The following is a 24,824-nucleotide window of genomic DNA, read 5'->3' on the forward strand; positions in this document are numbered from 1 at the left end:
GTTAGGGCTCGGAGGAGGGGAGGAAACGGGAGGGAGTTTCTTGAAAGAAGTGGGTTTAAGGTATTTTTGTCCTTTTGTGTCTAGTTGAATTGGGCTTCTTCAACTAACTATTGAATGCCCATTAACGTTAGCACAAATTTGAAATGCTGACGTGCTTGATTCATATTTGCGGGTTCACGCACATGGGATGCGAACTCTTGGAGTCTGGATTAAGTGGAGCATTAGGTTCACGAGGCGCGTGAACCCTCCAATAGGAGGCGTGCACATCGACTCTTTTGAACTAACTTCAACATAACAGGCGTTTGCTATCAACTTCTATCCGTCCGATTGACAGAATGCGAACTCTTGGAGTCCGGATTTAGTGGAGCCTTAGGTTCACGGGGTGCGTGAACCCTCCAATAGGAGGCATGCATGTCGACTCTTTTGAACTAACTTCAACATGCGTTTGCCATTAACTTTTATCTGTCCGGTTGAACCAGACCCTAAAAGACAAAAAAATGAAAAATCTCATTTTAAAATTTAGAATTTCATTCAAACTTCAATTACTAGAACGCCTCTTGGGGATTCCTTTCAGCTCAAATTTGCCTAGGAGGTTGATGTCCTTGGTCATTGGGCGCTCACCTGAATTAGGACTCCGAGCTGGTTGTCAGCATAGGTCGAGAATATATGCTCCTTCTTGGTTGGAAAGGTTGTGTTTTTGGGAATCAAAACGGTCATCACACCTCCAGTAGTCTCGATACCGAGGCTAAGAGGAGTGACATCAAGCAACAGTAGGTCTTGGACCTTCTGGTCACTTTCTCTGCTAAGAATTGCAGCTTGGATTGAAGCTCCATATGCCACGGCCTCATCTGAGTTGATACTCTTGCAGAGCTCTTTCCCATTGAAGAACTCTTGCAAAAGTTGCTGCACCTTTGGAATCCTGGTCGACCCACCAACAAGGACAATGTCATCAACCTAACTCTTGTCAATCTTGGAATTTCGAAGGCACTTCTCGATTGGTTCCATGCACTTCCTGAACAAGTCCATGTTCAATTCTTCAAACTGGGCTCAAGTGACCGTTGCATAGAAGTCGGTACCTTCGCACTGAGAATCGATTTCAATGGTCATTTGTGTGGTGGAAGACAAAATTCGCTTTGCCCTCTCACAGGCCATCCTCAACTGCCGCAAAGCCCTTACATTGCCATCGATGTCTTTCTTGTGCTTTCTCTTGAACTCAGAAACGAAATGGTTGACAAGACGGTTGTCGAAGTCCTCACCCCCGAGATGGGTATCTCTGACAGTGGCCTTCACCTTGAAAATTCCTTCCTCGATGGTCGACAGTGAAACATCGAAGGTTCCACCACCCAAATCAAAGATGAGAACGTTTTTTCACTAGACCTCAAAGCCTTCTTATCCAAACCATAAGCAATAGAAGTTATCGTGGGCTCATTGATAATCCTCATCACGTTAGGCCCAACAATGGTTTGGGCATCCTTCATCGCTTGCCTCTGTTAATTGTTGAAATAGGCCCGCATAGCGATGACAACGTTCTTGACTGTCTGACCCAGATACGCCTCGGCAATCTCCCTCATCTTGGTCAAGACCATGAGTGAAGCTTGTAGCCTTGAAATGGAAATGCGCTAGATGGATTGCTTGTCTCTACTAAGGATCAACAAAGAAACAAAGGGATTTAAAAGAAAACTACAAAAAATTACAAAGCACTTGTGTTAACTCAATTTGGAGTTCTTGATTTCAGCCCGAGTTTGGTGAGAAACGTTGCGAGGAATTTATAAGCATGTTGATGAGGTTGAATGTTGAATGTTCAAGAATTTTGTGGAAAATGAGCGATTGTGCAAGGAAGAAGAAGAAAAAGGAGCTTACCACCATTTGATTTTTTTTTTTTTTTGCTGTTGATTAATTCCTCGCCATCTTATGTCATTTGTGCAGGAAATTGTTGGTGGTCTTCTCACTGGCCAAGGTTAGGCTCGGATATGGGAGAATGGGAGGCAAATCGTTCAAAATGGAATTTTTCTTTTTCTTTTTTGTCTTTTAGTGTCTGGCTCAACCGGATGGATAGAAGTTAATGACAAACGCCCGTTATGTTGAGGTTAGTTCAAAGAAGTCGACGTGCATGCCTCCTATTGGAGGGTTCAAGCGCCCCGTGAACCTAAGGGTCCACTGAATCCGAACTCAAACTCTTGATACATGCCCTGACGTGTTTTGACTTTTGAGCCAATGTCAAGTCGGGCTTGCTAGAATAATTTAATAATATTATTCCTTTTTATAAAAATATTAAAATTTAAAATGCTTTATATATGATTTTATAATATACATATATATACATGTATGACATAAATACTAATACCAAGGTTTTAAAAACCAACCAAAAAATGAAACCGTTCTAGTAACCAGTTTTCATGTCAGCGGTTCGACCATCCGGGTCAAACAGTTTGAACGGTTTAAATATTATAATTGGTGATATGTCATCTTACCCATTAAATTGGAATATTAGGGTAAGATGCATATAAATATAAGAGAAAAAAAGGTTTGACTGTTTGAGAATGAGAGAAATGTGAGAAGTTGCCAATGGCTGAGAGAAGAAGAGGTCACTTGCAAGTTGCAGTGGCGACGATGATAGTGATGGTGATCTATGTGGCGGCGAAGAAAGTAGATTTGAGATTTCCCTCAATCTCAGATCTCTCTCTCTCTCATATCTATCATCTAGCTTGCTCTCCCAAATCTCTTAGATCTCTCTCGCTGTCTCACACATCCTTCAACTGATCTCTCTCTCTCTCTCTCTCTCTCTCTCTCCAGTAGATCTCAAATCAGAGAGATTTTCTCTTTTCATTCTTGCTCTTAATAAATCGATAACCATTCTCCAAGTCGAACGATTCAACGGTCAAACCATCTAGATCAATAATTCGTTGACTAATTCAATGATTTTTAATCAAAGACGAGGTTTAGGGTAAAATAGAACTGGTCGCCTGAATGGTTTCCGGTCCGAACGGTCTGACCGTCCGGGTCAATGACGGTTCGAAAACATTGACTAATACTATACACTATACTGGGTTGGGCTGGGCCATCCGGGCATAAGATTTTAGTTGTTAGGCCCTTTCTGAATTTATAAGCGGGCTTGATGCGAGCCCGGGCAAAAAGCCCAGAACAATTGAGTGAAACTGTCTAGCCCGGTAAGGCGGTAACCCCTTGTAGTTGTAGCTTGTAGGAGAGGCTTCGCAGGACTGTTGACCAGAGGGGTTTCGTTTTGGCAGAACGCAGAAAGCAGAAGGTGACGGGCCTGGAGCATCTTTCTTTGCTTCCTTCGAAAGCGGGACCAAAATAGAATTCGGGAGGAAGCGAGAACACAGCAAACGGGCCGAGCGATGACCGAAGTTGATGAGGATTTGCTTCTCAAGAACTTCTTTGCCGAGGTTAGCGAAGTCGAAAGGGACAACGAGGTTATCAGGTCCCAACACACATTCTCTCTCTCTCTCTCTCAGTTTTCTTTGCTTTAATTCCTGCAATTTCGTAGTATTTGCACTTTTACCAAAGTTCTGTTCTGTTCTATTTGTTAATTGCAGTTAGGGTTTTCCTGATAGAATTCGTTTTGCTTTGATTGCCTGTGTGGTTTTCTGATGGAAAAACCTTCAATCAGATGCTCTATGGCTTTGGAGCTTGTATTAAACTGAAAAAGTTTGGGGGCGATAATCGGAAAAACATGATTTTTTTTTTTGTTGACATCATAATTAATGGATATTTTTTATGGTAGTCGTATTTATGTTTGTATTGCGGACTTATGAGGCAAAAGTAAAACTTTATAACAGATTTTCAGGTCGTATGGTTATACCTGTTCTGAATGCATAATAACTGAATTTAAACTTAGGAAAGTTTTGAGTTTGAGCGCTTTATGCTGATTGAGAGGGATGGTGGGGTGATGATGCTCGTCCATATTGTTGTGGAGAATTTTGTGTTTATTTTTCTTTTTTCACTTCTAGCTCCCTGTTTGGATTTAAGTTCCTTTGTTGAGAGGAGAACTGCCCAAGTTGTGAAATTACTTAAAGAGGTTTTCATCGTAATATTTCTGGAAGGGATATAGAAGGTAAACATGATTAAGGGTAAGGCAGCAGAGTGTCTCAACAGTTCTTCAAGAAAACAATAGAGAAGATGAGGGCCATGATGGTTTCAGGACTGTTATATACCCCTTTCATGGTCGTTTTCTTGGATAGAATACCATCAATTTGGTACAGTTTGGGGACTATATTTTTCTTGTTTTGTCGAGGTCAAAATGAAACAGTTAGGAGGAATTGTGCACAAAAGAAGAGTGAAAGGTATAGAATTTATGCTATTTTTGGGAGAAACTCCAGGCTAGCACTGCCAGATTTGACATTTCTTACCAAATCAGATTTTAGAAAATTGGATAACAGTTCTGTACTGAATACATAGATTTTAACTTGTTTAATGTACCTATCTCTTTTTTTCTAAAGGCTTTAGGAATTATATAGATCTTTTAACTTGTATGGTGTAACCTTTCTATGTGGAGGAGACATATCAACCACCTTTCGCATCTTTTAAAGCATTCATAGTTGTGTTGGTGAAGATTGACAATTGAAGATGGGAAGACAGTGGGAGAGATTGGTGAAGACTGAAGCAAAAAAAATTCATATTCAAAGAGTTCAGAGTAGGGGGAAAGACATCCCTGAAGGTAGGGGAGTTAAAGAGGGTGGTGGTGTTACTAGTGGGTGGAGAAGTAGTTGCTTGGTTCAAGAGTTTTGTTGTTGAAGCTTTGTTTTTGAGCAAGGGAAGGGAATGGAAGAGGTTGAAGGGAGATAGAAGAAAGAAGATTTGTAGCTGAAAGAAGAAAGTATGGAAAAGGAAATTTCATTGCCTTGTTTGAATTTTTTGGGGAAGGAAAAAAGCAACTAGTCTGATTTCCTAAAGGGAGGGATAATGTAGGATGTGGATTAATATTTAATCTTTTACAGCAGTTTAATGCGAGATTGGGAAAGGCATGTAAACACAAGGCAGATGACACTTTAAGTGAAAAGCATTTAATCTCAGAAAAGGAGGTGGCTGCAGAAATCTTTACTGTGATGAAAGGGGCAGGTAAAAGCAAGGTGGAGGGAGGTACAGGGTGGAAAGAAAAAGTGGGAGAAGATGTTAATAGTGGAGTTGAAAGAAGAAGTTTTAGATTGGAGAAAGGTATCAGATGCAATAATCAGGGGTTTGAATCTGAAAGGGCTGAACTGTATGCAGTCCTACAAAGTGTACAGATTGCAAGAGAGATGGGTTTGGAGAATTCGGTGATAGAAGGGGACTCCAAGGTGGTGGTCAGTTGGCTTAGAGATCCAGATTCAGTGATATGGTGCTATAGAAATGAATTGAAGAAATTCAAATGGGCAACACAACATATGAATTTGACTATACAATGGGTGGGAAGGGAGGCTAGTGCATTTGCTGACTTTCTTGCCAAGCATGGAGTAACTATAGATCAGTTGTATTAGGCTCGATTGTAATATTTGCGCTGTTTTTTTTTTTTTTTAAAGAGTGAGGCCCTTGGGATGCTTGTAACAGTCTTTATCTTTTTGTTGATAATGAATTCTTAATGAACTTTTATTTATCAAAAAAAATCTGAAGGGGACAAGGATACTTACACCTTTTGACAAAAGCAAAGCACTTATTGAGTTGGTGGATGGGGATTTGGAGTTAGAAGCTGAAAATATGGTAAGCAATGCATTTGCTGACTTTCTAGCCAAGCAAGGAATAACTAGGGATCAGTTGTATTGGGCCAAATTGTAATCTTTGTGCTGTTTTTTACTTTTAAAGAGTGAGGTTGCACCTCACGTCTCCCCTTGGGATGCTTGTAACAGTTTTTATCTTTTTTGTTGATAATGAATTATTAATGTACTTTTATTTATAAAAAAAAAATCTGAAGGGGATAATGATACTTACACTTTTTGAAAAGAGCAAAGCACTTACTGAGTTGGTGGATGAAGATTTGGAGTTAGAAGTTGAAAACATGGTAACTAATGCATTTGCTGACTTTCTAGCCAAGCAAGGAGTAACTAGGGATCGGTTGTATTGGGCCCAAGTGTAATCTTTTTGCAGTTTTTTTTTTTCTTTTAAAGAGTGAGGCTGCACCTCACGCCTCCCCTGGGGATGCTTGTAACACTCTTTATCTTGTTGTTGATAATGAATTCTTAATGAACTTTTATTTATCAAAAAAAAAAAAATTCTGAAGGGGACAATGATACTTACACCTTTTGAAAAAGCAATTCACTTATTGAGTTGGTGGATGAGGATTTGGAGTTAGAAGCTGAAAATATGGTATCTGAATATGGTAATATGTTGGTCTTGAGATGGTCCTCCTTATTAAATGTGAAGAAGTTGTAGGTGGAATATGGTGTAACTATTTGTATTCTTGGGCTTCCTTTTCATCTTTGGAAGCAAGAAGTTTTCACTTCCATTACTTTGATTTGTGGAGGGCATTTGGATGGAATCTTTCCTCATGATCTTCATTCAGCGGCCTTACTTTATTAGTGGAGTGAAGCAAGAGGATATACCTAGGAAGGTGAAGGTGTTGGTTGACTGTTTTTTTTTTATTCAGTATGGTTGGTGACGTCCATTGAAGCCAGCCCTTTGGAAGGAGTCTCACAGGGAAAAAGATGAAGGTGTTGAAGAAGAATGGTTGTGTGGTGCTTAAGGGATTGAGGTATTTCAAGTTTTCTGCAAATTTTTCAAAATGGGAGGAACTAAAACTGGGCAGAATTAAAGATGGAAGTTAGAAGGATGAGTTTGGTTGAATGGGAAAGGGAGCCAGGCTAGCATGTTAATAGATGGGGAGAAAGGAGCTTGGGAAAAGAAAGTAATTTTAACAACAAATAGAGAAGTTAGAAGGAAAAGAGTATCAGTGACCCATCTCCAATTTGCGGATGACATTACTATTTTTAGTGAGGGTGGCGACCTATGGAAAGTGAGGAATCTTAAAGATTTGCTTGACTACTTTGAGAGGGTCTCAAATCTGAAAATAAATATGAAAAAGAGTAGTGTGGTAGGGACAAACTTGGATGATGGGGTTATTGAGTCTATGGCATAATGTTTGAGGTGTCAGGTTGCCTCTTGATCTCTGTCTTATCTTGGGCTTCCTTAGGAGCTAATCCGAAAGAGAGTGATTTTTGGACCCCAATCTTGGAAAGATTTGAAAAAAGATTAGAGGCTTGGAAAAAGAGCTATACTTATTTAGGAGGTAGAGTAACTTTGATCAAAGCCAGGCTAGCTAATCTGTCAATTTATTATCTCTGTGTTTAGGATACCTTCTAAGGAGGCAAAGAAAATGGGGAAATTAATTAGGGATTTCCTATGGGAACCTGGGGAAGAAAAGAGGAGACACTTAGTAAGGTGGGAGGTAGTATGCAGGTGTAAAGAAGAGGGAGGATTGGGATTAGGGAACTTGGTTCTAAAGAATGTGGCTTTATTAAGTTATGGTGTGAGGTGATACCTAGTATTCATGGCTGCTGGAAGAACGGCTGGGATGCTGGTGTATCTCGGTGGGCTACTTTGACTACTCCTTAGAAAGTGATTCACAGTATCCTTCCCCAATTTCTTAACTTTGTTAGGTATGATAATTGCTTTGGCAACTCTGTTTTGTTTTGGGAAGATATTTGGGTGGGTGCCTCAACCCTCAAAGACCTCTTTCCTTCACTCTATTTCATTTCCTTGTTTAAGCATAAGATTGTTTCCCATTTTCTCCCCTCTCACTTTTCCCCTTTGTCCCCTACTTGGAATTTTGGTTTTTGTAGGGGTTTGAAGGATGCTGAACTTGGTATTGTTGTGGAACTTCTTTGTGTCCTAGATAGTTTCTGTTTGGATCCTCTAAAGCTGGACAAAAGAATTTGGTCTCCCCACCCTAAAGCTTCCTTTACTTGTGCATCCTTATTCAGGGCCCTTTGTGCTACCTCCACCTAGCTTCTTTTTCTAGTTAAGGAGTTTTGGACTAGGCCTATTCTCCCTAAAATCACTTTGTTTTGCTGGGAAGTGTTCCATGGGAAGATCAAATGATCAATACTTTGGATTGTTTGCAGAAGAAAAAGCTTTCTTGTGCTTGTCTCCTAATTGGTGTATTCTTTGCAAAGCAAATGGTGAGGATTGCTTCCACTTACTAATTTCCTGCACTTTTACTGCAGCTATTTGTGTTTGGATTTTTGCCTTGTTTGGATGTAGGTGGAACCAACCTGCGGTTAAAAGTCCACTCCTCTGATCCATAGACTTTTGTTTGGCCCAACAAAAGAGGGAGAATTATGTGGAAATGTATTAGAGCTGTGTCACTTTGGACAGTTTGGGGAGAAAGGAATGCAAGAATTTTCCAAGAAAAGGAACAAAGCCTTTTACTCATCAAGGAGTGTATCTTAATAAGGGCAATTCACTGGCTGAAAACTTTGGATTCTTTCCATTTGTTTTCCTTTGATGACCTTTGGAGGAACTGGCTAGCAGTGGTAAATAGCTCCTCTAAGAAGGAAAAGATCATTGCCTCTTGGATCCTACCACCTGATGGTTGGATAAAGTTGAATTTTGATGGAAGCAGTCAAGGAAACCCTAATCCCTCAGGCATAGGAGTACTGAGATTAAAGGACAGCAACATCTTAGCTCTATACTCTGGTCCAGTGGGAGTAGGAGACTTGGTCAAGGCTGAACTGTTGGCGGCTCTATAGGGTACTCAGATGGCAAACCATTTAGGAGTTGAACATCTTCTAATTGAAGGAGATTCTAAGATTGTTGTGGGCTGGTTAACAGATCCGGGATCAGTCATTTGTTGCTACAAGGATTACCTGAAAAAGGCAAGCTAGTTAACAAATAACATGTCTGTTAGCTCACTTTGGGTGAGCAGGTCAGCGAATGCTTTAGCTAACCATCTTGCTAAACAGGGGGTTCTTGTAACATTTCTGATATATCATTAATAAATAATTTCTTATTCATAAAAAAGACAAAAATGTTACAGATTGGGGGGTATCTTGGAGGCAGTCGTGAAGAGATTCAACTTAAAAGATTCTGTGGTTATTAAGCCATTCGATGATTTGAAGGTCATGCTATTTGGAGCTAATGAAGAAGTCCAGCTCCCCACTCCTGAATTGGTGGAGTCTTCAGTTGGCAAGATTAGGGCGGAGTGCTGGCATATGTTGTGTAATCAGAATCCGATCCCTAAATGAATTTTGTGGCTTTTGCTAGTTTTACTTTCCTTCAATCTTTGGAATGAGGAATTTATAGAGAAGATACCACAGGTTACGGGTGGTAGGTTGATAGCTTATAACTTCCAGGACCTTCATGCCGTGAGAATCAGAATCATGGGGTTGAAACCTGAAGAAGTCCCTAGATTCCTAAACCTGTTTGCTGAAGGTCTCTGGTTCAAGGTTTGGGTTCTATTGGAAGTTGAAGTGTCATTGTGGACAAGGTATTCCAAGGAAGAACACAATCGCTTTTTCGAGGGATGGGTCACACGTGGTAAGGAAACGTTTGGCCAAAGGTCAACGGATGTTGGCCAATTGTTAGAGGTTAACAAAGAGTCTCCACACTAGTGATTAAAAGGCGTGGTGCACAAGCAAGGCGCATTTTAGGGTATGCGCCTCGCTCAGGTCCTAGGTGCACCCCTTTCAAAAGGCGCACGCTTGGTGCACCTAGGCGTGCACCCGATGCGCCTTGCGCCTCAGCCCAGACGTGCGCCTTTTTAAAATTTTGTATTTTTTGCATTTTTTTTAGCCTAACGTTCAAAATTTTGAGCCTAAAATTTTGTGCTCCGAGAACCCCCTATTTGCTAATGTTGTTCATTCATTCCTTCCAACAAAATATCTTCTTAAAAGGCAATTAAAGTTATAAAATCATTATTTTTTATGTGAGAAATAAGAATTTAAGACCCTACCATGGACTTGTTCGGGCTTGCCTTGAGGGGCATGGTAAAAAAGTGATTCAAAATCAAGAATGCAATATGTTTTACATCACATTAGCTACTAGAAGTAATGCAATTGAGGAAAAAAAAGAGATTGTGGGTTTTACATACTTGACAATGCTTTATACATTTGCTTTTATTTTTAAATTTTTATTTCAATACGCTTTACATGTTTTATTTATGTATTTTAATGTTAGATAATAATTTTTTTAAAACATTTATTTAAAATTTTTAAATTTTAAGTTTATATTTTTTATTAACATTATGTTTAATATATATATTTTTTGCATTTTTTGTTTTTTTTTATTTTTCTGACTTTTTTTTAGCATTTTTTTTAATTTTTTGGCATTGTTTTGAATGGTTATTCTTTCTATAGTTGCTTCCTTGGATTTCTCTACTTCTTTAAAGATCCTGTTGTATCTTTCTTCCCAGACTGACTAGAGTATAGCTGCTCTTGTGGCTCTCCACATTTACCTCAGTAAATGTTTTGAAGGAAAATAACCTGAACACGCATCCAAATAAAGATATAGAAATGGGTATTGTTCCAATTGGATTATGGAACATAACCTGAACATGTGAATAAAGATATCTTTCCTGCTGTGTCTGGTATCTCAAGGTAGAAGCAATCCTGTTTCACGTTTCAGCAAAGGGTAAAACTGTCTTTTCATTCAAACTGTCTAAGATAACAGTGAATATATTTAAGTCCATTTGAAGAACTTAGGGAATATTTAAGTCAATTTATGAAAACTAAAGGTATGTTTAAATCTTTTACCCTTTTTATTTTTCTATGGTTTTTAATCAATAACATTCTTTCTATTCTTCTGTTATCCCAGTTGTAATATAATATTATAAGGGGGAAGGAATAAAAAATTTGATGTCTATGGGTGTATGAAAACTTTGTACGTATCCATTGCCATCTATATTCAATACAACTTATCGTTACTTATTACAAAAAAAGGGCAATGGCCTTTATGATAGAGATCATAACACCCTTTCAAGCAGTCCCTAACCCACTCATAGTCAGTTATCCATGTGTAAGTTGTTTCCTGGGTTGATATCAATTCTGCTTCTCCACATGCCACTTATTTGATTTTCCTTAAGTTGAAATTAGGAAATCAAAGTAGATTTTATTCTGGACCTTCTTTGGTTCAAGCTTATAAACCAATACTAATACTGCTTCTAACCACTTAAAACCATTCACACTTGTGAAAGTGGATATTTGTATCTTGAATTTGTCCATTAATAAAAGTGGTACTTTGGAAAATTGTCGAAGCTGATTTAGTGAACCCGGTTATTTTCTTTTGAAATCATACCTAGAGATGTTCTGGTACATATCCTGAGATTGATATGTCTTTCTGCTCCATCATTCTATCTATAGGAGTTCCTTTTTGTTGTTATTCAGGTTATTATGGATTTGTTCTTTGTAACTACTTGAAGTTTGTGCTTTGTGGCCTAGTCCTTTTTTGATGTTAAGGTCCATTCTCTGAAGTTCGATGCCTTTAGCAAATTGTTGGAAGTCTCTGGAAGGATGAAAATTAAACATTCTTAGAGAGGGGCAATATTGGTTTAGAACGATCTGTCCACATACATGTTCTTTTATGCTGCATTATGCACATACTTGGATTAGTTCAAAGTTGTAGATTATGATTCTTTGTGAGGATTTTTTTTTTTAAATCCCAGGGATAGGTTTTTCTTGTAAGAAACACTTTTTCTATATTCAGATTTTTTTTTCTGTTTGCCTCTTTTGTACAGTTTTGAAAACTTACTAAATTTTATGATTGATAAACTCTTTGTTACCTAGCAAAAAATGGTAAACTTGACAGGATGGTCTCTGCTGGAAGCATTATGATAAAATTAGATGTGGAGAAGGTGTCTTGTCTGTTATAATGGAATTGGAATTTTCTGTTACTAAAAAGTTTGGTTGCCGATAATTTACTGAACCTGATATTCATAAACAATTCTTCTTGGTTTTCATCAATGGCAGGTTCTTTGGTTTATGAATATAATGTTACACCCCACTATACTCTCACATTACCTTACACATCATTTGGTAACAGTACACTTGTTTACCTTGCATTCTACACTACATCATTATTGTTGTTTCTGTTACTGCTATTATTATTGTTGTCCTTGTTGTGATCGTTGTTGTTATTATTATTTATTACAGTGAGCTCAACCTTCATATACATGTTTTTCATTATTAGTTTCTCTTATATCTAAAGTTAACCAGCTTTTCCCAGTTTTATCTTCCCAATATTAGTAATATGGACATGTTAATTTTCTTACACTTGCATAGTTGATTCTTGATCATCTACCTGTATGTTATTTGGCCTTCCTAATTTCCAATTTAGATAATTTCTATTTGGAAAATCTGAACATCTGCAGGATCCTTTCATGTTTCAAGTTAAATGCATTTGAGTTTCTTAACCTATCTTTTGATTCAGCACCAGATGATGTTAAAAAGCAATATCGAAAGGTAAATTTTGAGAATGGATATTAATTCCATTTTAAGTGTCTTTTATTTTCATATGTTTGATGTTTGTCATTATTTGCTTTGCCTTATATTATTCAAATTTGTAGTTGTCTTTGCTGGTTCACCCTGACAAGTGCAAACATCCACAAGCAAAGGAGGCATTTGCAGGTAAGGAAACTCTAAGCTTTTCCAGTCTACCAGGTGGAAGATAGAATGTAACTATTATTTTAAGTTACTTTTGCTCCCTGCTGTTTGGTTCTTAACTTTCTAAGGCATGTCTTAAGCAGATAAGTGTTTTGGACGTCATAAGAAGTAAGAATGTATTATCCATATTACCCAATAGACCTTCCTGAGTAGGCTTTGCGTATTTAATTCTTTTTTCAGTTTTGTTGCATAATTCCTTTATTTTTTTTCTTTGTTTTTTTGTGTTCTTTTTTTTTTTTTTTGTGATGCCTTACTATATACCTTTCATCTTGTTTCCTATTAATTTAATGCATTTTGATCTCGTTGTTGATAAAATAAAATAAAAACAAAAGCATCTGTTAAACATTCTTGAAAAATGTTTGGGTAAGACCAAATTCTTCAAACATCAACTTGGCTGACTTTTGTGCTATTGTTATAGGATATAAGTGAAAAAAATTCATCAATCACAATTTCATGCAGTAACATAGTAGGTCAATATGGAATGAAACGTGTACCACAAGTCATGTTATTATCTGATTTGACTCTATGCTTCATGACTGAGTAGTTGCTTCATACGGGCTTTCTAAGCGTTCGAGTATTTGTTGGTTTTGAAAATTTTCCACTATGCCTTTTCTTCTTTCCTATGTTACAAAAGGCTTCTATTCTTTTACTGCCTCTGCATTGTGTGGATGGGAATTAACCACTCTTCATCTTCTTTTTTCCCTCCCTATTCAGGCTCTGAGGAGGTCTTGATATGGCAGAGTTCCATCTTGAGGATGGTATATAGAAATACAAAATCCATCATCCATCATCATCATCTAAGCCTTGTCCCAACTAAATACAAATCAGGAAACGTGCTTACAAATGGAAAAGTTTCTAGTGCTGGGTGCCAACCTGACACATCCCTCCTTTATCTGGGCTTCGGACCTAAAATGTAAGACAAGCTCACATGGACACTGGTGTAGTTAAAATCAATCATACATCTTGAACCAACAAAAAGAATCTCTCTCTACATCTTTAAGCTCTGGAAGAGATAACACCTGATCCATAAAAGGATTTTCATCAGTGCATAGTTTATTGCATCGTGCTCTTTTCCATCAAAGGTTCTGTTTTCTTTCTAAATATCTTAGCAAACCACGAATGGAATAACATTCCAAAGGATTGTTACCTTCTTGCTACCTGCAAAAGATGGCCAGAAAGAAAATATATAATGAGGATGAACTAACATGAACATTTGCTTTTAAACAACAAGGAAAGAATCCTCAAACAAATTCAGAAATCCTACAAGAAATAAATAGATATCGAAACATCTTCTTCACTGTTGTTGCACATATAATAGAGGTTAGAGACTAGTCATCTTGAATCCTCTACTCTTCAAATTGTTAACAGGAAGAATGCTGTCAAGAACAAGCAACCATGCAAACACCTGTGCTCTTGGTGGAATTGGATAACCTCAAATGCCCTTATTATTATCCCAAACGTCTTTTATTTGTTTTTGTTAGGTTTTCCCCAAAACTCTTTTTTTTTCCTCTTAAAATAATATTTCCAACTGGCAGTTTGCTAAAGCAGGTATTATTACTGATTAGTATGGTTCCAGTGCTGACAGCGATGACAGTTTTCATGTCCATCTTATATGGGTAGATAATGGGTGCTAGTTAAATAACTGTTTCCAACTCAGTTATACATACTTATGTTGAACTTGTTTGTTTATTGAATTCTGTTTCATTATTGCAAGTATTTCTGTAGTTGAAATCATAATCTGTTATCCTTTACTTCGTGCATTGTCATGTTGCCTTCTCATTGGTCATTGCATAAGCATAGCCTTTGTTTTTCTAACTAAAATCTATCTATTGAAGTCTTGCATATAATGGAGTTGCAACTTCTGATACATTTAAATGCTGAATATTAATTCTAATTTGAAGAAATGTCTTGTAACTTCATAATTTGTACAATGAAACTTACATATTTCCTGTGGCAATTTAGTGTACACTAACAAGTGTTTGACTTCTCGGCAGCATTGGCAAAAGCTCAACAATTATTACTTGATCCACAGGAAAGAGAGTATCTTCTAAGCCAAGTAAACGCAGCGAAAGGTGAGCACAAATTTTGAATACCTTTTCTTTTTGATACTGATAAAAAAATTATCTTTTTTTTCCACTGTATACTATCTTTTCAACTTAGAGAGTAGAGATTGTTTAACGTTATCCAGAGTTTTGTCTCTCTTTTTCTTCTTTTTTTCTTTATTCTCTTATTGTTCCCATTTTTTCAGTTTGTTGTGCTCACTCTCGAATAATTGGTTCTAAATTGGTCTTTTCAGAATCTTCAACATTATCGGCTCTTTGTAAAATTATTTAATGAACCATAATGTTCAGTATTTCATTGTTGAGACAATATCTGCCATTTTGAAGGAGATTAATGCTGAATTTTGTTGGATATAAAAACTACCATGTTGCTTTTTGCAACTGGCATGCTTGGATTTTGTTAGATATTCATTTGCATATAATGAATTGCAGAGGAACTCAGAGCAAAGAGGAAGAAGCAGTTGAAGAAAGACACTGCATCTAAGATAAAATCATTGGTTGATGAGGTAATACCAAGTGGGGTATCGTCTAGTCATTAATTTTTCAACTGGTTTGCTTTTTTCTCTGTTCCATTTTATTTCTTTTCTTATTTTAATTTATTTATTTTGATCAACTAGAAGCATGTAGAGAAATTTGCAAGTTTAATAATACTAAGATGTTCAAATTTTGACATATTCTTTTCATTTTAGTAACACGAGATTTTTATCTTCATATCTGTTAATTTTTCTTTTCATTTAGTTGTTTTTTAACTCCTTTCTGGTAGAGGTTAGAGTTTTAATGGCATTGCATTCCATGGGAACTTTCCAAACCCCTTGGATGTTTGGAATTTTCCAAAACTATGCAACTTGTCATGGGGTTTGGTTGAGGGGCTTCATACAAATATGACCTTTTGATGCATCTACTTCTGTAAATTGTATGTTTTCATCTTCTGGCAATTTATCCTAGCAGTTAATTTTCCCTTCAACTATCCCCTCTTTGCAATAAAAGGAATTTATCCTGGCAGTTAAATACTAGAGCATGGTTTGTTTTACTAACTTATGAATTCCAATCAAATTATCAATACATAACTTGCATACTTTGCAATACAGGGAAAATCTGATCAGCAATATGAACAATCAGAAGAGTTTCAGCATCAACTAAAACAGAGAGTGCGAGAACTATTAACAGAACATGAGTGGCGTCGAAGAAAGATGCAAATGAGGGTATACTTGGAGCTTATACGGTCTTATGTCTTTTATTCTGCGTAATCTACCGCCTTTTCATGTTTTTTTACATTCATGATCAAATGCATAATTCTGTTGTTTAGATATCAGAAGAGGAAGGAAGATTGAAGAAGGAAGAAGAAGAAGCCAAGGAAATGTGGAAAAGGAAACGTGAACATGAGGAGCAGTGGGAAGGCACACGAGAGCAGAGGGTTTGTTCCTCTTCATTTTAATTTTTAATGCTTTAATAACATACTTGGTATCTAACTATTATTATTATCTCCATGTATTGGAACTGCTTCCATATACAACAAACTATCTGCCACTGGTAGCAACCTCACATATCCCAGGATGGCTGAACCTATTGCTTATACCTATGAGCTTGCCCCAGGCCAAACTGATATGCCTGTCAATTGGCTAACACGAGATGTGGACCCTGGAAGCTTAAGTGTGATGTAAGAACTCCCAAGGCTCCTTGCTGTATCCTACATCCATTCAATAACCACCTGTTATTAGAGGTGTAAATCAGGTCGGGCTGGGCCAGCATGACACAACTTTGCGGGCTGCCCATGCTTTAGTGGGCCATGCCATGCCAGCCTGCAGGCCTAAGTGGGTCACGCCTGCCTCCTCTGGGATTACTAAAAAATCAGGCCTGGGCTGGGCCATGGGCTAGGCCATTGGAGGCATTTTTTTTTTTAAATAATGAAATTTTAAAATAAATTAACAAAATAGACATGACATTGAAAAAAAAATCCTAAAGTTTTATTCTATATGAATTTTGATGTATACAATTGTTTATATATGAAGTAAAAAAAATTACAATACAATTAGAATAAAATAGTATAATAAAATTGAATATGTATATATATGTATGTATGTATGTATGTATGTTTGGGCCATGGGCCCGTGCCAGCCGATGGACCTAAAAATCCAAGCCCTGGGGTATGTGCCGGCCCGTGAGCGGCACAGCCCGATTTACCCCTCTACCTGTCATTCCCCCTTAACCACCAGCTTGGAAAAGCTAAACAAGTATATCAGCCACAAACCCTGAATGTGTCCAACTATAGATCATCATCATAATCACCATTAATTGAGTTAGATAGGGTTTAGAGGAGGAAAAAAATGTCTGAGAGAAGAAGATAATGTTGAAAGGAAGACAAGGTCATGCTTCAGCCTCTCTCTCTCTTGTTTCATTGAGAGAAGTAAGAAGAGAAATTACAATGCTTCCCCTAAAAGATTAAAGTGTAGACAGTTCTACAATAATAGTGTAAAAATATTCCATCACCCACAATTCCCACTAGAATTGGTGTATAAATATCCACCATTACCCAACTTACTAATTAAATTCTCCAATTGAGTTTACTGCCTTCGTCAACACATCAGCTAGTTATTCACTGGTCTTCAGAAAGGGTAAGCAACTTTATTTGGAAGCCACCTTTTCTTCAATGAAGTGCCTCTCGACCTTAATATCCTTAGTCTTATCATGCTAGAGCTAGACAGGATTGCAAGCAATGCTGATGGCAGCTTTATTGAGGATAACCAAGCTCAGAAAAAATAGTTTTCAACCACAGTAGTTCACATAAACCAAGAGCCATGGCAATATGTTGCTTCTGCACTTGAATATAACACTACAAATTTTTTCTTACCTCTCCAAGTGACTAAATTAGAACAACATGAGCAATATCCTTATTTTTGATATACGATCCAGGAAGTATTAGAATGGGAGTCATTAATGATTAGGCAACTAGAACTATTGCTGGATCTTTGGTCTCAATGGTGGGTGGATTAAGAAATGACAGGTTTCTGGTAAGAAAAGCAGCAGGCTCTCAAAGAGTCCATATCAAGAGTCCAAGACTAGCAGTCTTCTGGTATGAGAAAAATGTTGACCCATAATGGGGATGCTGGGGTGAAAAGGGTATTCTAGATGCTTATGGGGATCAACAGCAGGAGGACAAAGAATACCAAAGTAGTGCAGGCATTGAAATGGATATAGAAGGGCTTGTTTGCACAGTACCAAATTGAATTCCTAAAGAAGAGGGTTAAATAGGTAATGTTGTTAAAGAGGAGACGGAGTTATTATTTTGGGCTATTATCTTTTCTTTCTCATGAACTTACCCTGACTTTTCAATACCTATAATGAACCCTGTGTCTGACATTTGCCATTAGAAAGCTAACTGTGTTTGCAAGGTTACAAGCGATTCCCCTCTATTCAACTCCAACGCTTTGAACCATATTACAAAAATAGGTCCTTTCTTTTTTGAAAAAAGTGAAGGTCCATTCATTCACTTAAATTGGACTGCCCATGAGTAACCGGACCATTGGGGGTTGTGAGGTGAGCATAGTTGTCAAGGCGACGGACGCCTAGGCAACAAGGTGCCCTTGGAGGCTCACCTTGCCCAGTCGCCAAACAGTTTGTGCACTGGGTTATAAAATACTTTTATATTTTTAATTTTTTGACTTTATAGTTATAAAATAAACATTATTAAACTAGAATATTCATTTTATGTTCTTTTTATTATTTTCTTATTTTGTTAGGGTTTAATCAACACTAACATTGCTAACTGTTGTATTGAACCCATGGTTCAAAGTATCGATACACCTCTGTATTGGCAGAGGTGTATTGGTACTTATAACGATACTCCCCCTATTTTTTGTTTCTTTGGTTTTCAATTTCATTTAATATATATATATATATATATATATATATATATATATATATATTATTTAAAAAAATGGGTCCCCGAAAACACCTGTAAACAGGTATCAAGAACCCAAAGATACAATATAGTACACCCGATACGGGATGTATTGTATCGAAATTTTGATCCTTGATTGAGCCCTCAATAATTTCAAAACCTGAACCAATAAACAAGGGAAGAACTTAAAATTGTCTAATCAACACATTTTCTTCTTCCACATCTTCTTCTTCCACCTTTTCTTTTCTTCTTTCCTATACAAAAGTAGGGGTTCAGCCCCTATATTTTTTGAATTTTCTTTTCATTGTTCTTTTTCTTCTCATAAAATGTTGATTTTCTAGACTTAAACATGAAATTTATACTTCTCTTATGAAAATTATGAATAATTATTAAGGAAAGATGGTTATGGAACCTAGGGAACTACCCTAGGATATATGGTTTTACTTAAAAAAAAAATCCATCGCCTAGGTGCCTGCCTAGGCAACTAGGCGACAAGGCGCCCCCCCTGTCGTCTAGTCTCGCCTTGGTGCCTTGAAAACTATGGGGGTGAGTGAACATGAAATAGATGGTGAAATGGGGGAGAGGAATAAGCCAAGGTTAGTTTTCTATTAAAGGATAAAAATAGTACATGTGAATCATGTCTATTATAATCACAACATAATTTTTTTAAAAAAATTATTGTATTAAGAAGAATAAATGAACAACATTAGCAAAAAAGGGGTTCTCAACCCTAACATGGAAACTTGTTTGGGCTTGCCTCAAGGAATTTGGTACAAAGGCAACTTGTAAAATTAGGAATGAAAGATGTGTTTAACATCACATTAGCTATTTGAAATAATGCAAGTGGGAAAGAAATAAAGAAATTGAAAGTTTGACATGCTTGAATTGTTGTTGAGTGCTTGGATATGTTTTATATATTATGTTTGATTTAGTAGAAATAACTAATTGCAGATTTAGTCGAGTTTCTTGTGAAAGGAAAGAGGGGGAAGATGAAGATTTCAGCAGTAGAGAAGAAAGGAGAAGAAGAAAAGAGTAGAAAGTGAACCAGGTTTCAGAATTAACCCTAGCCGCCTACCTCTCATTATATTTATACTTAACTTAAAGGATGAGATATTACAAGGATGCCCTTAGTAGGGCGGCTACTAATATAGCTGAACAATCACAACTTATAAAAACATAAACTAATGGGCCTAAAGCCCAACAACTTCCTAACTAAATAAAAAACAACTTGGACCAACTCAACAGATTTTATTTTTGCATTCTATGATTTATGTTTGTGTATTTTAATTTGATCCAATAGGCTTTTTAAAACATTTAGATTAAAATTAATGTTTGCATTTTTAATTAATACTATTTTAATATTTTCTTGATTAAATTTGATTGTTTACAATTTTTTGATTTTTTTTTAATTATGCCCTCTTCAAAAAGGCACGCACCTCACCTTGCACCTTGGGCATGTAAAATGCCTTTTGTGCTTTTAAAACACACTAATAATTAGACAAAAGGGTAGTTAAACTAGTAAACCATTAAAGCTTCACATTGTTGTGTTTATCTGTAACTATTTTAAAAAGAAACATTATATTATGTCTACATGTTTTTTTTATCAGTTTATATATGCCTACATGTTTACATGTGCTTGTGATGTTTTCAAGCATGGTTTTCAAAACCGGACTGGACTGGATGGTCAGACCAGAAAAACTGGGAACCGGTCAGGTGACCAGTTCCGTTTTCCCCCAAAACCATTGATTTTGGTCAGCGAACCGCTGAACTGGGTGGTTAACCGTTCGAACGGTTTTGACCTTTTTTATTTTTTTTGAATTTTTTATTTTTCTGTCAGAATGGGCCTAGTGTTCGGTTTGAATGTCGGACCATTTGACCCAGTAACTGGACCCCTGACTGGTTCGGTCACTGGGCCAGTTTTAAAAACCATGTTTTCAAGTGTGTGATGGGACATGGTTGGGTGAGGGTATGCAAAACACAAATAAGTGATAAAACTAGGAAAACTGGAGTTCTTTGTTTTTTTTAATCTGCATTATACTGTTGTTGATAATTTTCTAGGAACAAGTGGACCACATCAGGCAGTCAAGCTCTTTGTTTGCCTAAGCTTTATTATATAGTTCTTAATTTCTTATCGAGCTGTGAACTATTGTGGTCTGGATGTGATTTTTTTCACAATTTTTTTTTTCCAACTCACCAAATTAAGTGTACTTTCTTCATTGGTGATGATTTCCCATGGTTCTTCATTCACAGGTTTCCAGTTGGAGAGATTTCATGAAGACAGGAAAGAAGGTGAATATCTTGATTGGTTTGTTCCTATACTAATGTATTTGAAAGCAGATACAGGATTATCTGAATGCAACTTAATCATGTCTCTTTAGGTTAAGAAAGGGGAAATTCGGCCTCCAAAGCTCAAAACGGAAGACCCCAACAAATCGTATGTCCAGAGACCAGTGAAGCGAGGTTAAATGACAAGATCAGGTTGATCGTTTTCTTGTGGTCAGACTTGGCAATATTTGGAGTCCACAACTATCTTGTGGATGAAAATTTGCATCAACCACCGTCTAAGGGGTTTATATGATTATTATCGTCATCTATACGTGCAACCTTCTTGTAGTCCCTTGAAGGGATTAGTTTTTAATTTTAATGAGATTGGTTCAGAGATGGGAATTAATGTTGTAATTATTTCTTGTGTTGTAATCGAAATTACGTTATTTGATTATTGTCATTCTAGTTGGCCAGTTTACAAAATGTTTTAAAAACCAACTCGGAACCGGAAAACTGCTTTAGCCATCACTCACCAGTTTTTGAGTCAGTGGTTCAACCATCCGGTTTGATTGGATGGTCTTTTCAAATTAAAATATTAAAAAAAATAATTAAAATAAAAATGGCCAAAACCGGTGTTTGGGTCAAATGGGTTGATGATTTGACCGCCTGGGTCTTAGGTTGCAGTCCAAGGCAACATTTTTGGCCAAGAAACGGGTTAGGAGTGAAATAGAACGGGTTGCTTGAACAATTCTCGGCGTGCCTAACAGTTCAAAGACAAAAGCACTAAAACTGCACATGAGCAAAATACAAACGCTGAAGCGCATTAGGTTATGGCAATAAACTCAACTGAGACTCTAATTTGGATTAACTGAACGCGCATAGTACGCTGTGGAACTAATAAGAACGCAACGAGGTACTTTGCAAATGTCTTGAATGGTGAATGGTGAAAAAGTGCAAGTTATACTCGACTTTGGATCTCTGACGTCCAACTATACTCTTCGATCCGTCTTCTAGATCAGCACCCAGTACGACAATTTCTGAGTTTAAATGTATGCAGCATGATTTCTTAAAGGGAGAATGACGGTTCAGCCCAGTGTCAGAATTTATAGGCCCGAAGTACCGTTGGGGTAGGTGCCAGTTTGGAAATGATGCCAATTCATGGGCGGGCGTTGATGCATAGAATGTGGGTTGTAGACATTTTGAATGTTAATAGCTCTGTAGTGGAAATCAGAAATCTGTATTGGGCTTTTAAATGGTTTATGCAAATGTTCCCATGATGTTACTTGGATCAATTACTGCTTGGAAAAGATTCAAAAAGAAAAATTTATGAGAACATCTGGTCTTTTGTTTGTATGCAATTTATGAATGGATAATCTTGTATAGATTTTGTAGAGGAAGGTAGGGTGTCTACACAAGGTTCAAAATATCGATACATATCGTATCGGGAGTTTCCTGATATGCCTTTATAAAGGGTGTATTGGGGTTTTGATCGATTCAAAAGGTGAACGGACTTTAAACCGACCCCTCTAATTTGGACTTGAAAAAAAAAAACTATCAATACACTTCCACTGGTGTATCGATATTTTGAACCTTGCATCTACATCTCCTTGCTTCATTAGGTTTAGGTAAAAAGAAATAAAAGAAATAAAAAGGATTTTACATCATCAACCTTCTTTCATGAGATTCTAAGTCATTAGACAAGGTCTTGGGAACTACCATGTTAATTGATTTTTATTTAAAAAAAGGAGAATCTTTGTTTGTGTGGTGTGTGGTGGGGGGTGGGTGATGGGGACTGGGGAGGGGATATGATGTTATAAGTGGGTTTCAATAGATTTTCCCTTTTAAAGAAACTAAAAATGTTATTTTATAAATCCGGATACTTGAAACATATTAGGCATTAGCATGATATAAAAGGTTTACTACTAACAAAAGTGCTCCATCATCAGAAAGGCTTGTGATAATTGAATCTGCATTTTATGTGAAGTATAATATTGGAATGTTTCATTGGTAATGAACTTATGTTTTTCTTTATTTCTAATAAAAGATCTGAAAACCGACGTTTTGTCATTACTTTAATTACCGTAAAGACATGAAAAACTTAAAAACCCTATTTTTCTTCATTTCTTTCAAACGAGAGCCCTATTCAAATGAGGAGTAGAACAACCACTCTCCCCACTTTCAGCAACCAATCCATGATGAATGGCGACCTAATAAGATTCTCATTTGAAAGTTGATGTAGGGTGATTTGGCCCGACCACGTAGCACGGGGACACGTGGACATGACCTGGCATAAGTGACAACTCAGCATGACAGCCTGGCCACTACTCGGCGTAGCAAGCTCGCCGAGGCCCGGTCAAGCAACTCGTCGGGTGTGACAGTTCGTCGAGAAGTCAGGCCCCGCTCGCCCCGAACCTGAAAATGGAGCCCCTGAACTCCCCCGTGCAAAGGGACCTGAGCTCCTCCTGGGACCCGAGCTCCTCATGGGACCCGAGTTCCTCCTAAGGGACTCCGAGCTCTCCCTTCCTAAGAAGGAAGCACCCCAACTTTTGGCTAAGTGTCCTGAGGGAGAAACACCCCGAGACAGCACCATCAAGACTCCTGCTCGTACTTGCTCAAGGCTCACCTCCAGTACGGGCACCTCGGTGTACCTCGGTGCCTTGGTGCAAGGCAAACCTGCCTCAGGTGGTTCGGATCCCTTGCCAAGTGGCGTTCTGCCTGCCGTCTTTGAAAGGCATGGCCTGCCTGACGTCCGTGCCCTGTAGTAGCAGGCTGTGGTGGCAGCCTGCACCTGCCACCTCTGCCTAGTCAGTAACGGCTAGGGCAGTGACGGTTACGCCTGATGTGACCGAGCTCCAGTATAAAAGGACCCTGACCCTCACAAAGCAAAGGCATTGAACCTTACGCACTTTCAGCACTCTTACTCTCTGTTCTTCCTTTGAGATTTCTCCAGCTCTAACTTAGCCATCGGAGTGTTCCCACCGGGAGAGCTCTCTGGGAATCCTTCACCTTCTTCTTCCTCTCAGGTGCTGCCCGTCTAAGCTAGAAGCCAAGTCACAGCTAGCTAGGAGTGCCCCAGATTGTGCAGCATCAAAAGTCATTATTTTTGTTTTTTTTTCAATTTTTTATACTAAAATAATCTCGCTTGCCTTTGTCCCTTCCGATAACCTATCTTTGGTCGATGGCAACAAACAATGACCCGATAAGATCCCTCTCTAATCCACTGATTGTTGTTTCTCCTTTTTATTCATACTTCTATTTTTTCTATTCACATATTGGCATGTATATGACTTGTAAAAACAATTTTGTTCATTTTCGTTTTTATTAGTAAATGGGCATGTCAATTGCACGTGGAAATTTTAAATTACAACAACAACAACAATTATTATTATTATTATTATTATTATTATTATTATTATTATTATTATTATTATTATTATTATTATTATTACTAGGGAACGCTCGAGCTTGAGTTGGAGCTCAGTTCAAGCCAGAACCTTGAGCTTGAGCTTGGCTCGAGTAAAAAATTCATAAGCTCGAGTTCGGCTCAGCTCAGCTCAAGCTTGAATTTGAGAAAAAATATTTTATATAAATATTTTTTATTTTATATTTTAAAATTAAGAATATTTTTTATTATATATATTATATTCTATAATTTTATTATATATCATATATATGTTAAATATCAAATATATATATTTGAGCCAGCTTGTGAGCCTCACGAGTTGAGCTCTAGTAGGCTCGAGCTCGGTTGAAACCGAGCCGAACCAAGTCGAGCTTGAGCAGCTCATGAAAAGCTCGACTCGTTGCCACCCCTAATTACTATTACTACTACTACCAAGGTTCAAAATATCGATATGCCGGTAGGGGCGTATCAGTACTTTTTTTTTACTTTTTTTTATTATTTTTTCAAAACTGGTTCAGGGGAGCTGGTCTAGGACCCCTTCATCCCCTGAACCGGTCAGACCCTTGATACACCCGCTGTAGGGGTGTATCGGAAGGGTCCTGAAATGATAC

General features: G+C 37.5%; 1 protein-coding gene and 1 pseudogene across 3 annotated transcripts; one reads left to right on the forward strand and one right to left on the reverse strand.

The window, feature by feature from the left end:
- Nucleotides 1-517: 517 nt before the first annotated feature.
- LOC148871369 (heat shock cognate 70 kDa protein-like) lies at nt 518-1,602 on the reverse strand (annotated as a pseudogene).
- A 1,506-nt stretch (nt 1,603-3,108) lies between these two features.
- Nucleotides 3,109-21,270, forward strand: LOC148871370 (uncharacterized). 3 transcript variants are annotated; one of them, XR_016106513.1, is made up of 10 exons: nt 3,109-3,442; nt 12,296-12,386; nt 12,491-12,551; nt 14,582-14,659; nt 15,080-15,153; nt 15,736-15,849; nt 15,954-16,061; nt 19,497-19,593; nt 20,796-20,834; nt 20,924-21,270. XR_016106513.1 is itself a non-coding variant. In XM_088967413.1 (9 exons), the coding sequence occupies exons 1-9, from the start codon at nt 3,360-3,362 to the stop codon at nt 21,008-21,010; spliced, it is 735 nt and encodes a 244-aa protein (XP_088823539.1). In that variant the 5' UTR covers nt 3,109-3,359; the 3' UTR covers nt 21,011-21,270. The 3 variants fall into 3 exon arrangements, 2 of the variants coding, with proteins under 2 accessions (XP_088823539.1, XP_088823540.1); XM_088967413.1 differs by lacking the exon at nt 19,497-19,593; XM_088967414.1 differs by lacking the exon at nt 19,497-19,593 and having other exon boundaries at nt 3,186-3,407.
- Nucleotides 21,271-24,824: the final 3,554 nt, after the last annotated feature.

The sequence above is a fragment of the Nelumbo lutea genome, chromosome 2 (genome assembly GCF_056320005.1).
Source record: "Nelumbo lutea isolate HS-2025 chromosome 2, American lotus-T2T, whole genome shotgun sequence".
NCBI lineage: Eukaryota > Viridiplantae > Streptophyta > Magnoliopsida > Proteales > Nelumbonaceae > Nelumbo > Nelumbo lutea.

What these genes read in the sequence shown, in the direction of transcription:
- LOC148871370 (XM_088967413.1), top strand. Translation starts at nt 3,360, where the DNA reads ATGACCGAAGTTGATGAGGATTTGCTTCTCAAGAACTTCTTTGCCGAG. An exon ending in GAAGAAAGATGCAAATGAGG is followed by an intron (nt 15,850 to 15,953) that starts GTATACTTGGAG and finishes TCTGTTGTTTAG; the next exon opens with ATATCAGAAGAGGAAGGAAG. An exon ending in AAGGCACACGAGAGCAGAGG is followed by an intron (nt 16,062 to 20,795) that starts GTTTGTTCCTCT and finishes CTTCATTCACAG; the next exon opens with GTTTCCAGTTGGAGAGATTT.